Source organism: Ostrea edulis, chromosome 1 (assembly GCF_947568905.1).
Source record: "Ostrea edulis chromosome 1, xbOstEdul1.1, whole genome shotgun sequence".
Classification (NCBI taxonomy): Eukaryota; Metazoa; Mollusca; class Bivalvia; order Ostreida; family Ostreidae; genus Ostrea; species Ostrea edulis.
In genome coordinates this window covers 55,631,368-55,646,566 of record NC_079164.1, presented here as the reverse complement: position 1 = coordinate 55,646,566, position 15,199 = coordinate 55,631,368, and the positions used below count along the sequence as shown (strand labels likewise).

General features: G+C 34.8%; 1 protein-coding gene and 1 pseudogene across 1 annotated transcript; one reads left to right on the top strand and one right to left on the bottom strand.

The window, feature by feature from the left end:
- Positions 1-2,921: 2,921 nt before the first annotated feature.
- Positions 2,922-5,881, top strand: LOC130051805 (uncharacterized). Its single transcript, XM_056154495.1, is given in 7 exon segments — positions 2,922-3,417; positions 3,514-3,646; positions 3,881-4,022; positions 4,180-4,350; positions 4,870-5,039; positions 5,042-5,104; positions 5,107-5,881. Coding segments are annotated over 7 exon segments (1,332 nt in total). The 5' UTR covers positions 2,922-3,240; the 3' UTR covers positions 5,583-5,881.
- Positions 5,882-7,466: 1,585 nt separating this feature from the next.
- Positions 7,467-14,986, bottom strand: LOC125676727 (uncharacterized; annotated as a pseudogene).
- Between the last annotated feature and the right edge of the window lie 213 nt (positions 14,987-15,199).

The following is a 15,199-nucleotide window of genomic DNA, read 5'->3' as shown; positions in this document are numbered from 1 at the left end:
AATAAAGTATACTTCCTTGCCCGTTCATCGGTTTAGTGAGAGAATTTGGAAGGCCATTTCGGTATTTATAAGGCTTGCCACGGAGAGGCTGACCTAAGTAGTGGGGCTAGCCATAGGCAACGTCTGCATTGGCTGAACAGACCCGTCGTCCAGGCTGCTGTGCTCACCGTCCGTTCTGAATAAGACAATCTACAGTGAGTGCATTTGTTTAAGGGCGATCACATATACTGTCCGTCCTGAACAAGGCAGCACACAGTATATGTGGTAATCCGAAGTCGACAGGGCTCTGCATTTCATTTAGAAATTAAGACTCCCAATAAATTGAATATTGTGATTATTAAATACTTGATTACAACCTAGGAAATGTTAGACGGCAGCATCTGTAAACTTTGGCACGCCACTAAAATTATTAGTCTTATCAATAGGAAATCATTATATATAGATATAGTTTATAAATACACTACATTTCTTCAGTTCACCCCAAACCCTGTAATTGACCAGGTACGAATCTAAAGTATAGTTAGCACTTCGGTAAATACGTTACAAAATTAACTAGGGAAACTACACTAAAACTGTAATGTACAGCACAGCCAGCCGTGAAACATTTGACCTTCTGCCTGTACAATTGAATTGTTGACTTTGACCTAATATGTTGAATTAACGAAGTAGGTATGTCAAAACTTAGCTGGCTGCCCTGTAATCCTTGATAAGCTGCAAGTTTGAATATTTATTGAATTCTCTCGGGATTAGCCATTTCATAAACAGATTAGATTTAATCGACAAAAAACCAATTATCACGTTAACGGCTTGTAAATAATAGTTTTGTGCCGTGCTCGGATATACTAGTTGTCGGTAGAAAGGATTTAGACTGAGTATTTTTCAATTTTTCGATGGATGGTACGAGAAAAAAGACGTGGATAATTTTTTTATTGGAGCAAGAACTTTACCTTAAAAAACACACCCAGTCACCTTTTCAAAAACCGCTTGGACAGAGACCCTGATAAACTGCGAGAAAATGGATATATCGAAGCTATAAGCACTGATAGGCCTATAGCATACATTCTGTTTTGCTCTTCAAATTCAATACACACTCAGATCAACTGACCTTCACCTTGTAACAACATATATCGACGATACAATGTAACTTCTACCAACTGGTAACTTTACCAAAAAAAATTAAAGATACAAAATAATTGAACTTTTAATTATACAAATAATAGAATATTGTATTTCCTAACTTTAAATTGAATTATAAATAAAATAACAATAAAATTATTTCCTTATTGAACTCGTAGCATCTTGAGTGCGTCAGTATAACGCCGTGCTCCCACTTTTAATTCCTAAAGAAGTGCAGATCACAATTCAAAAATAGTAATAAGATTGCTTTATCAAAATAAAATAATGTGATTACCACTTTAAATTTGATTATTTTTATTGATTTGTGTGTTTGATGTCTTTTTCTTTCTTTCCGAAATGCACTCGTGACAATAGCTTGGCATGGGGCTTAGTAGTCAACAATTTAACGTATCATAATTTGTCTAATCCAAAAATAAATAATGATTACACTGTTTATTTTAGAAAAACAGCACCAATTACAGATGTATAAAGGAATAACTTCACCAAACAGTTTGTAGACAGCGACCCATATAAACATTATTTAGGTGGACGGTAAATCTAGTACTGCCGACTGTAGCGGTGATCGCTGTCGCTGGTGCTCAGGGTCGCTCTAAATATAGCGGTAGCCCTGCTGTTCGACGCTCGCATAATTCGACCCATAGGTAATTGTAAACATTTTATATGGTTGTAATCAGCAATTCTTGTGAAGTATGGTGATGAAAAAAAAACCAAAAGACAATAAAACAATTGGTATTATTGAATTATTTTGTTTCAAAAACCAGAAAATGCTTTGGTTTTTAATTCTACATCTGAAATTGTGATCGGCATATGAACTTCATTTATGCACATATTTTAATGAGAAGACGTGCATTTTAACTAATATATTATTTCATTATGATTATGATAACAATACCTTGAAAGTAAGATAGTGGTTTATAAAGAAAAAGTAAATATTATTGTTTTTATTGTCGATGATTTAATTGCTAGTATGAATAAATGCGAATCATGATCACACTCTACCAGTCTAATTCAAAACAAAGTTGTGACTCGAATTTCCTCTATTGTGTTTTTTAATATTGAAAAGCCATCAGCTATCAATGAAGTATTTTTATATAGGATATTAGGTGTTGAAATGCTTAGGTATTTAGTTTTAATTTTTTGTGCAATTACTTATGAATTTAAAGCAGATTTTCGACATAGTTTGTGGTCAGAATAATCCAAGCCCCATGACTAATTTTCATTTGTAATTAAATAAGCACAACTAGCCAATCCAATAAACTTATCATGGTTATGTAACACTAACCTGACTAAGAAGATAGGTGCCTGTTTTTGACCGACTCAGGTTTACATTTCTAGGTAAACATCATATCTATAGATATATCTAGTGTTTTTGAATGATGATATCAGACATTCAGTATTTGAAAAGTGGATAATTTATGATGAATTAATGTTAAAAATGGAGATGTGGAGTTCATACCCCATTAAAGTAATTTACTTCACGTAGTTCAAAACACGTGAAATTAGTTTAAATTAATTTCTTTGAAAACATGCCAGAAGAAAATGTATACTAATGCAATAATCAATTATCTTTGGAATGAACAATATGAATTATTTACCCTGTGAAAAACGAATAGAAAACATCCTATATATTGGACATTCTCGAGCATACAGTAAAAATGTGCATAATCATTTGCATGAGATTTCTATATGGTAGAGCCTTGATATTTAGAGGTCAAAGGGCAAGTATTATGATAGCTGCAATAATGTAGCCCTCTCCGATTTTTTTTGGGGGGGGGGGGGAGGGCTACAACTCCTTAGGATCTCCGTAATGGTGCAAATGCGGGAGTGATTCACTCCCGCAACATTTTCGATAATTATAAACATTTGGTGGCTTTCTTTACTGAAATAAAACTGGTAATATATGTTTCTTAGTCTATATATGAATTTAAAATCTGTAACTTACGATTTTTGAGGCTTTATCCTACGATTTTAAACAAATTCGATATACTCCTATTTCTCGATTCGTATTATCCGCCATATTTACTGTTCTAACTTCCGGCTGTCAATTATACTGCGTATTTGCATATGCCCCATATAAGGTAGTGTTTACATTATTGGACGGGTATGGAGGAGAAAGCGCTTTCGTCAGTGTTGGAGAAGTTTAAATTTGATATTAAGTTAAAAGAAGAACAGCAGAATATTATATTTAGTATTTTAAGGAAGATGGACGTTTTTGCTTTATTACCAACTGGATTTGGCAAGTCCATGACGTATATTTTGGTGCCTTTGCTTGCAGACGAGGTAAGTCGAAGCACACTCCGATTGTTCCTCTATGTTTCTAAATATTTAATTTCAAGTGAATGGGAGAGAAGTAAAGTAATATTTTGTATATTTTAGTTAAAGGGAGGTGCACCAAGCCATACAGCGTTAGTTGTATCTCCACTGAAAGCGTTAATGAAGGACCAGGTTGAATTTCTCGGCCAGCACAACGTTAGCGCAGTTGCGTTGATGGACGACACAAAAAGTCAAGGTGATCATAATTAATTTAACTTTACAATTATTAGAGTGACTCGGGTGACCAAACAAATAAATAAAGAGAGAATATAAGTGTGTATGTGTTGGGTGGGGGAGATATGTACCTATATATATATCACTTAGATTGGGACCGCTTTTGATTTTTGGTATCACACCTATAATTATGGGGACTGCACTAAATAGCCAGTTTACATTTAAATTTCAAATTTCATCATGATACTTTTAACAGATGTTGTGAACAAGCATTACAGCGTTATATATGCATCACCAGAGGCAGCTATACACCAACGATGGCGAAAAGTATTGAGGGATTGGCTGAAACCAAAAGTGTGTGTTCTAGTGTTTGATGAAGCACACTGTATTTCATCATGGTAAATGATTTCACCTACATTCATTTTCATGTAAAATATGCAATGAATTTTATGGTTACATACACTGCATTACACATTAATATACATATGTAATGAATTTGTTATTCCCTTCTTTTGCACTATTTATTGTGGAGATAGTAAATCAAAACCTTTTCAGGGGACTGGAGTTCAGACCAGCCTATCGACAGGTGTCGGGATTACAGAGCATAATCAACACTTGTACCTTAGCATTATCAGCAACAGCCACAAGAAAGATTCAGGAGGATATTTATGAGACTCTTGGCTTTCAAACGGAAACAACAAAAGTTGTTGCAGTCCTGCCAGATAGGTACCTAATAATATTAGTGCATTATTTTCTTCATCTTTGGGAATATGTACGAAACATTTTAAGGTAGCTCACTACATAAAAGCTTAAATACTCTGTATGACACCACGTCACAAGATGGCAATTTAAATGTTTTGTGAAATTTTTTCTATCGATTGACTTGTTTGTCCATCATCGTAGCTCAGTGGTTAAAGCATTGGGCTGGTGAACCGCAGATCTCGAGTTTAAATCCCCAGAGTCTTTTGTTCATATATGTTTAAATGATTTTTTGAAAATCATGTTTTTATCCAAATTTTTATATTTTTTGTCTTTTTGGCATATATACTTCTTGTTTATCATCATATCTTTTATATTGAAATCAATTCATGCTGATTTGTGAAACTATTTATGGGTGTAGTGAGCCACCTTAAGATACATTCAGTGCTCTATATTATTGCTAATATCCAAGAAAAAAGATGTGCAATCCTGTTATTATATAGCTTTCATTCAACTTTAATGAAAACACTTTTCCGTACTTTTTAGGCCAAATATTTTCTTAAATGTGAAGAATTCAACAGAAAAATTTGAAGAAGAACTAGCATGGATTGTGACACATATCAAGAGCAACCAGAGGCAGAGGAAGATATTACTGTATGTCAGGTCCATCAACATTTGCTACAACATTTATCTGTGGTTGCTATCTTCTATTGAAGACAATTTTTTGTGCACAACACACCATCGTTAGAAAATAGAAGGATTGAAATGTTTCATGCAAATACACAGAAAGCAAGGAAAGAATTTTGACTGAATATATTAAGCCATCAGGAAATATTCAAGTGTTGATTTCGACAGTTGCATTTGGAATGGGCATCAACATTCCAGATGTTGACATTATTGTGCATTGGGGGCTTCCAACTTCGTGTCTAAGTTACTGGCAAGAAATTGGGAGATGTGCCAGGGATGGGAGAGTTGGACATGCAATATGTTATGGATTCAAAAGAAGTGTTTCCAAATGTGAAGAGGAGATGAAAAACCTAATAAAACTTGAATCATGTGCTCGTGTATCAGTTCTTAAGAATTTCCATCTACGTGGAATGCAGACAAGGGATATAGACAATCTAAAACGGAACATAATTTGCAATAATGACTGTGAGGGAAATTGCACATGCAAAAAATGCAAATGTTGTAGTGTGTGTAGCAGCCTTTGTAGCTGTCCCCAACACACAAAAGATCATCTGCAATCATTCCTGACCTAGTTTATACATCATAATGCATGCTCCTTTATTACAAATGAACAGTTTCTCAATACTGTCAATGGTTGAATTCTAAATTGTACTTTGTTTCACTCAAAACATTAAGGTGTTGCAACTATGCTCGAAAAACATGACTTTGAAGTACTGTTTAACTTATAACATGTTCTCTACAAATTGCTTACTTTTTAAAAGGTAATTGTAAAAATAAATTAAAAAAAAAATGTTGATGTCTTTTGTTACACTAGAAATATCTCACAATATGCTTATTTTGATTAGTGTATAATCTGGATCAGTGCATGGTCATAAACATATTTCCTTCCATGTAAACATTTTCACCAAGCACAATGAGTATATTTCACAATATTATAAATGAGTATACCAGCTAACTAAGCATTACTACAGATAGAGTAGCAAAGATCTACACATGATATGAATCCTTCACCATAAAACTTTAACACGTTCATTTTAGCTCACATGAGTTGAAAGCTCAAGCGAGTTTTTTCTGTTCACCTTTTGTCTGTTCAGCATCTGTCTAAACTTTTGGCATTTTATCTTTTTCTCAAGAACCACTAGGCCAGAAAAGTAGAAATTTTAATGCAAGCATTCTGACATTGAATAGATACAAGTTTGTACACAATCATGGTCCACAGGAAAAGGATATTTTGAAATCTTCTTTACAAGAACAATCATGTTAATTAATATGCAAGCATCTAATGCAACTTCAAGTTTGTTCAAGTTTTGGCCATCTGTAGTAAGTTGGGGCTAAAGGCTTTTTTTTTTTATTATCCACTACTATATAGTACTTTGTCCTATTTCTGTGCGAATTCATGTTCAGTTATGACCATTCGGAGCTTTTTGGGACTACAATATGGGGTCAATAATTTTAGGTGAATAACAATTGCAAATTATCTATTAAAATCACACTAACTGAATGATGATACCGCAGCGGTGGCCGAGAGGTGAGAGCGTTCGCTCCGCATGCAGAAGGCCTGGGGTTCGAATTCCGGCCGCTACAGACCTAAGTTGTTAAAATAGGTAGTGATGGTTCCATTGCCAAACGCTCGGCATCAAGTGTGAATGTCACGGGTCTTCGGAGATGACCTTAAAAATGGATGACCCGTGTCACAGTGGGTGTGGTACGCTAAAAAACTCTCACTGCTCAATGGCCATAAGCGCCGAGCATAGGCCTAAATTTGAAGCCCTTCACCGGTCTCAGTGACGTCTCCATATGAGTGAAAAATTCTCGAGTGAGACGTTAAGCAAGATACAATCAATCAACTGAATGATGACAGGGCTATGGTGACTCGGGTGAGCAATGTGGTCCATGGGCCTCTTGTAGATGCAACTCATATTGAATATATTCAGGGCTTGTATCAGAAAGTGAGCTTGTCCCAAGTGTTATGGTCCTCGAACCATATTCACATTATTATTTTTATTAATCCTTAATTTCCAAGACCATAAACTGATAATAGACTTCAGTCAAAATTTCATATTATTAAATATAAATGTAAATATATTGAAAATAAAACAAATTTTTAATGTGTTTATATTTGAATATAATACAATTGTGCAGCTTCTTAAGGGTGTTTACCTGTTAATAGTAATTTTAAATCTTAATTTTGACTGCAGTCTGAATCCCCTTTGCCAAAAAATGGCTTTGTTCCAATTTGGTTGGTAAGTAGCCAAGAGGTCCAAGAAAAGAAGTCCAAAAAGTGAGTCAAACAGGACACTCTTCGATCAGAAAAGCTCAATGGAATGCTTGTTACACAGAAAATGATGAATACATCTCCAACCAGATTTTTATTGTACTTGTCAGTGCAAATATTTTGCTGCATTTCAGAAAAATTAAAAATACCCTATACATACATCTACCTTTTTCTATTAATTACTGAATTTTCACTATGAAAACATGGACAGACCTTAATTATTAGCAATATTGCATATATACAGTTAGTTTCTCTGCATTTGGATTGTAATTTCCCTATGATCTGCCAGTTCCTTTCTTAGTCTGATGAGTCTTTTTTTGAATGCACTGGCTGAGATTTTTCTGAATAGGACATGTGTAACATCTGGAAAAGTTTTAAAATGTCGACCAGGATTTGCCTTGAAAATGTTTTCTCCCCTCATCATAGACACAAATTCCACAATATCATTTTCTCTACAATGAGTATCTGTTGTCTGTACAGCAGACCTCTGCACAGAAGCCACCTGCTTCTCATAAACACTGCTGATGAGTTTGCCAACGCCCACCATCTGGCTATGTCTGGCAATTGTTGCTTCTGTCAGTTGTCCTGCAGCATCTTTGACACTTTCTTCAAATGATAGAATAAACAAACAAAACAGTATTACATACCTGTACATGTATGTACAAATCAATATTAATTTCGGTGAGAAAAATAATTACATTGTGTGCATACCCTTGTATTCTTTGTTAAAGAACTCCATCTGAAGATCCATTTCCAGATTCTTTCCAGGTCCACCATTTGGATTAACTGTTCTATTCCACTTCAGTGAATGCTGAAGTCTAGGGCTAACTGCACCATTGATTGCTGATAATAGTTGATGACAGACATGGAAGTACTTTGGATGATTGTGCTCGAAGAAATTTAACAAGTCAAATTTCCAATGCATGATAATGCGGTTCCCGTCATTTTCTCGTAGAGCATCACGGCGTACTCTTTGGTTCAACCCATGCCACATAACTTTTAAAGCGTAGCTTTTTTTTGTGGTCTGTCAGGTTGTCAACAACTGTTGTTTTCTTTTTCTTCCCGGGTTGGTAATTCCTGCATTCAGGTGAACACCACCAGTCTCCATCAGGTTCTTCCTTAAGACCTAAGCAGTCCAAGTGGAACCATCCCCAAACATACAATCTTTATTTGCACAGTATATCATTTCAAGGTCTTGATGTTCTGTCCTGCACACACAAAATTCACTGTCTGGTTCCAGGTCATGGCCTCGGTCTTGCAAAATGTGTTTTACATATGGCTGAGTTGACAGGAACATCATATCGACTATTTTCCCTGACACATTATGAAGGAAATGCATTTGTTTGTCTTCTGTATTTGGGAAAGACTTGGGAATTTCATCCAAATCTTGCAAGTTCATAACATGCATAGCAGCTAATACAACATATCCATTTGTTGTAAACTCCAAAAACTCTTCATCATGATTACTCGTCACATTACGATGATTGAAATAGTTCTTCAACTGAAAGAGGGTGTCTATTTCCTTCCACTTGAACCTTTGTACATCTCATCAAAAATGTCCTACAAAGAAAATTTGATACTGTATATTAGGTTAATTTAAACATACATTTAACTTTACCAATTATAATGTATATAACAATGGTAGTCATTTCAAATAACATGAGATTACCGCGATCACCTTCTTCCTCATTGATATTTATTTGACAGCAGAAACTAATGTTTTAAGAGTATAGTTACCTGTAGCAAAAGACATCTTTTGTGCCATTCTTGAATATTCATTTGTAAGCCTTGTAACTGTGTCCATGCAGTATTTCCATTTATTCGGGCATTCTGGGCATTATTACCCCTTTCAACGCTCAGGCCATCTGCATGCAAGACCAATGGGAAAGGTTGTCCATTTGGCTTAAGTGGAACATATTTGTGATACTCCTCAAGGATGTCTATGGTGTCAGAAACTCTGCTTTCATCCTTATCCAAAACACCAATTGGGACCTGGGATTGAATAACGTTATAATGCATTGAAAATGTATACATTTATATATTCCTCAAAGAAAGTTTCGTAACATATTATTTTTACACTGTTCCTTTTTTCTATCATTCTTATGTCCCTGAACACATATATTCAGGGACGTATTGTTTTTACCCCATTTCTTATAATGTCCACAAACACAAAGTGCTGCCATTTCTAACATGAGTTGTTTGGGGAACATTTTTGTTGTAATCTCTACAGATTTGTAGCTTTTTTTTTATCTGGTACTTTTATGTCCAGGAGTGTACTCAGAAACTACACAAGTGATTAAGATGAAAGGATGAAACATTTTTAGGATGATATCATTTTTTCTGAACATGCATGTGCATTGGACTTTTTGGTACACTAACTATAGAATCCATATAACTTTTCCATTTTTCAATGATATTATTTGAGATTTATGTCGAAGGTAGATATTGAAACTTTTAATTGAATTAATAATCTGCATGTACATGGTGTACTTCATTTGAATTGGATAATACAACAAGAGGCCCGATAATACAACAGACCCATGGGCCACCTCGCTCACCTGAGTCACCTTGGCTCATATTTGAAGATTTTTCCTATTCGCATGCAAGAGTTTGATCCCTATTGTGGCCTCAACCTACTCCCATGGGCCATGATTTTTACAAATTTGAATCTGTACTATATCATGAAGCTTTCATGTAAATGTTACCTTCCCTATCTATTTTTAAGTAAAATTTTGATCCCCTACTGTGGCCCTATCTTACCACCGGGGATCAAGATTTTTACAAACTTCAATCTGCACTATGTCAGGAAGCTTTTGTGCTAATGTACACGTATTTAGTCGAATGGTTTTTAAGGAGAATTTTTAAAAAGATTTTTTCTGATTATCAATTATGTAAAACTTTGATCCCCCATCATACCCTCAGGGGTCATGAGTTTCACAAACTTGAATCTGCACTACATGTATGTCATGAAGCTTGTAAATCGTAAATTTTATGGCTCATTGGTTCTTGAGAAGATTTTTAAATGACCCCACCTTATTTTTGCATTTATGTGATTATCTCCCCTTTGAAAGGGACATGGCCCTTCATTTGCACAAACTTGAAAGCCCTTCACCCAAGGATGCTTTTGATCAAATTTGGTTGAAATTGGCCCAGTGATTCTGGAGAAGAAGTCGAAATGTAAAAAGTTTACGGACACACAGACGACGGACAACAGACGATCAGAAAAGCTTACGCGAGCTTTCAGCTCAGGTGAGCTAAGTAGTTATTCTTTTCACTTCTTTGGAGAGAGTGTTTATAAAAAGAAAACAAACTGACCAGATGACGTTTTGAAGCAGAAATCTGTGAGTATCTATGCTGGATATGCCAGTTTATAGCAGTTACCAAAGGTTTGAAGATGGGAATATATTCACACATAATTCTATTGATAATTGTGATGAATTCAAACCGAAGATCAACTTCATCCATCTCAGATGGAAGGTAGTTTTCCAACGGAATGGTCTTTATACTTTCTGGTAAGGGAGGAACATCATTAAGATGAAGAGTTGGAACTCTGTCAAGTGCTGCATATCCTTGAACCATGCTAAACATCTTGTTCTTGTTGTCCCTTGTTTGATGTCTGACAGTAGTTCTTTGATTTACATTATCAAAGCACAAGGAAAATCCATATCGACCTGAAATTACAATTTCAACATTTATTTTTCATTTATCCAATCTTTTAAATGCTTCAAAATTAATATTCATTAGATGGAGAATGTGCCTTTCCAAAACTAATTTCAATACAAGCTTGCATATTTCACCTTTTGGCAAAGACTTGTCACTATGAGACATGTTTTCCTCTACATCTGATGTACTTTTTGTGGAACTTAAAACCATATCTGCAAAAATCATACACATATCTACAACTTAAATAAGGCATTTTATGAATATTTGTTCAATGAATTAAATCTGAATTCATTCCAAAGTAATTCCGAACAATAATATTAACCTTCGTCTGAATGAAGTTGTGGTGAATCCTGCATATGTGCTTGAAAATTTCCTCTTCTTATTGGTGAATTGTGCTGTCTTTGAGGTGATGAAGCTGTTGATGAGGGAAAAGAATCAATTGAAAGAGTTGCTTCACTGTCAGCATATGGGATGGTATAAGCAGCAGAGGCTGAACTGTCTGACTGAAGTCCAAGGAAGTAGTCACTGATGTTGGTTTTCCACTTTAAAACGTCTGCGTCATAGCTTGTTCTTATGTGGTCAAGGTAGCTTCTAGTTCCTTTGATCCCAATGCACAACCCCAGATGATTTAATCTGCTGAACATCTGAAATTCAATAACAATTAATGGTATTTTTAAAATAAATCGTACAAAATGTACATCTAATTATAAAAATAAAATTGATACAAGAACAAGATGTGTTTCTAAAACACTGATGCCCTAATATGTCAGGAAACTTTCATGTATATTTCAGCTCTTCTGGGCTAGTGATTCTTGAGAAGAAGATTTGTAAATGACCCCACCCTATTCCTAAATTTCTGTGATTATTTCCCCATTGAAGATGACATGGCTCTTAATTAATTTTGCCAAGTTTGGTTGAAATTGACCCAGTGGTTCTTGAGAGGAAATCGAATATGTGAAACGTTTACAGACAAATGGACAGACAGACGGACGCCAGACGACAAGTGATAAGAAAAGCTCACGAGTTTTCAGCTCAGGTGGGCTAAAAAGTACATTGCCCCAAATTTCAATTACAGGTGCACAAAGTAATATGCACTTGAATGCCATTATCCTGAAAAAACTTTTACACAGTGAGCTACATTTCAGTACTATAAACAGATACACTAAACATAAGCAAAATTAAAAGGTAACATTTTTGTCAGAAAGTTCATCTTACCTCTCTTTGACAGCCAGCAAGCCACATTTGAACAGAATTTAGTTGTTGGAAATAATTCAAAGTCTTTGGCTTTCTTTCAAATGTGATAATGGAGGCAATTGTGCCGATTACTGGTTTTGCAGACAAGGAAGGTTTTGATGCAAGTCCAAAATAAGGCATAGATCTTTCTGATGCGAGTGCTCCAATCAACACACTTGAGAGAGTGGGACACTTTGTTTGTAGTTCTGTGAACTGCTTTTCCCAGTCAAAACCACTAATTTCTCCCAGAGTCTTTCCACCTTTGAAGGATGATGGCTTGTCCCTGCATAAGCTTCTCACTTCAGCTCGAACTGTATTGTGGGTATAGGTTAGAATTGATTTCCTAAAACCCTTCCTTGCTTTTATTAGTAGTGACAGGCCTCTACTGTATTTCCTCTGTTTAATACAATTGAGGGCCTTGTTCACTTCCATTTCTGGTGGAGTTAATTGGAATGTGTAATTATTCATCATGTATGTGAAAATTATGAAAACAAAAGGAAAAGAAATAATTATTTAAATCTATTGAAAAGATATATAAATTCTTCTGCTTTAAATAATGAACGAAAACTATTTTGGCTACTCAACTCAGACAAGAAAGAAATTCTTGATCTTGTGGGCAGATTTAGTATTAATAACATAATATAGTAATGTATATCATCATCTCTTGTTATGGAAACATTTTATCAATTGGCTCTCTTCTTTTGATTTTTGTTAGTATTTTATGTTTGTCTATTTTGGACTCTAAATTAGAAATAAAGTATTCTGTTACAAGGCTACATATATATTCAGCAGTAGGTTACTTACAACATTTGCACAGTAATTTGTATTAGGTATCCTGCAGAGACTTTCTATCATAATTTGGAGTTTGATTAATTCTGATTGTTTATATGCATGCTCAGCATTTACTGCTCTATACTTTTATCTTAATGGGCAAAGGGGTATGTCTGTCAGCATCATAAATTTGTGATTGCGGATGTTCTCATGGGAATATAGGGGTTCATTGTTTAATATTTGTTATAAACATTAATTATTGGTGCTTTACGATTTTAGCTGGGAAGTTAGAGTCATTTCTATATTGGAGTTTAATACAGATAGATGTCAATTCTGCACTATAGGCACAGGAACTGATGTGTATGTAATGAACTTAAAGTATTTGGAAGTTGTTCAACATAAATGTTGTGTGTAATAATGTGTATATTTGCAAGTAAACTGTGATCATAACATCTGCCTTATTCTTGGACAGCATCACATTACATTACTATTACACCATTATCATCTCATAAAATGTTCTGACATTTATTGATATTTTTTAAAGTTTCATTATACATGTATCTCTTTAAAAAAAATTCATGAAGGAAAACTTGTTCATTATAAAGTGGTATACATATGTTTATTCAGTTCAATTGCTTTAATCAAAATACTTTTTACCTGTTTCCTTTTCTTTGGTGGTGTGGGAATAGTTTGGCATTCTGGTTCCTGTAATTCATTGATACAAAAAATATTCATATATACGTTATTGGTAAATGTTAATTAGCTGTAGAGTAGTAACAAAATGAATAGGGTCTTCATCTAGATGCAATGATGTAGCCCTCTCTGATTTTTTTTTTTTTAATTCTGACATCCTAGGATAAAAAAAAAAACAAAAACAACAGCAACAAAAATTAGAGGGCTATTTCATTGCAGCTTTTTCTTCATATACTTCTGGGCCATAAACTTAGACAAGCTCACTTTCGGATCTCAGTCTCACATACACAAAAAGAATTTTACTGTGGAAAAGTGCGATTCAGTTCAAAATTGAATTTATTTAACTCTACGACACAGGAACCTAACCAGGTCCAGAAATATCTCTCTCTCTCTCTCTCTCTCTCTCTCTCTCTCTCTCTCTCTCTTTGGTTATATAGCTTTATTAAACTATATAGCTTTATAAAGATATACATATATTTGAAATATCATGGTTAAGCTAGTTTAAATTGAATTCCTTAATTGAAGTTGTATAGCTAAAAAATCAAATAATAAACGTTCAATGTCTCTATGCAAGGTGAAGATATTAACGAACAGTGATCAATCTCATAACTCCTACAAGCAATACAAAAATACTTTGAACTAACCACAGCTCTATTCTAATCAGAGTTCATAACATTTGACAATTGTGAATCAAAATTCTTCCTAAGGAATTGTAGTTTAACTGTTTAAAAATAATTTTTTGTTTACATTGTACGTGTTGTTTGCACTTCAAGGATGAAATACGTTCACTCACCGAAATTCGATTTTTATAATTTGATAACAGATTTGAAACAGTTAAATCAAGCTATTTCAAATAGCTTTATATAACTAAATATAGATGTTGTGCTGAACCTGCAAATGTCACGTTCATTTCCAAGAACTTACTTTTCGAGGAGAAGTAACCCTCATCTTCTTAATTTTTCGGGGGGTAGGCACCGGACTTCTAATTTTTTTAGCGAGGTAACTTGTCTCTCCATGCTCTCTGATCTTAGTTAAGGCTTCTTTCTTTGCCACAGAAGATTTGGCCATTGATATGACTGCCCACGAGCATGAAGCACAGAGGAAACGCTGGCGATTCTGGTGGGGGGTTAATATCACATCAACCTCCTCTTCAATCAAATCTTGCAGAGTCCTGTTTACTCTGTTTATGACAGCAGTCGATTGTAAACTCTTTCTTCCGCGTGACTTTCCTTTAGCTATAAAGGTCTTCCCACAGTTACAACAACTGCTTGATTCCATAATTTTTAGTTCATTTTCGCGCCGATTGTCAACAATGTTTTGGTTTTTCAGCATGCTGTCCATATATGGCTAAGCTCCGCCTCTTCCGCTCAACGAGATCTCGCGTGAACAAGCATGGCGGAGGAGATGAAGAATTTTACTTCTTGTGCATGATATTTAATGAAAAACACCTTTATTAGACACACCCAACCAAAAAGTTAGTACTCTTTTTAATGTAAACGACATCGGGGACTAATACACAGAGATTATTATCGGTTATTCATTAATTTATTTTGC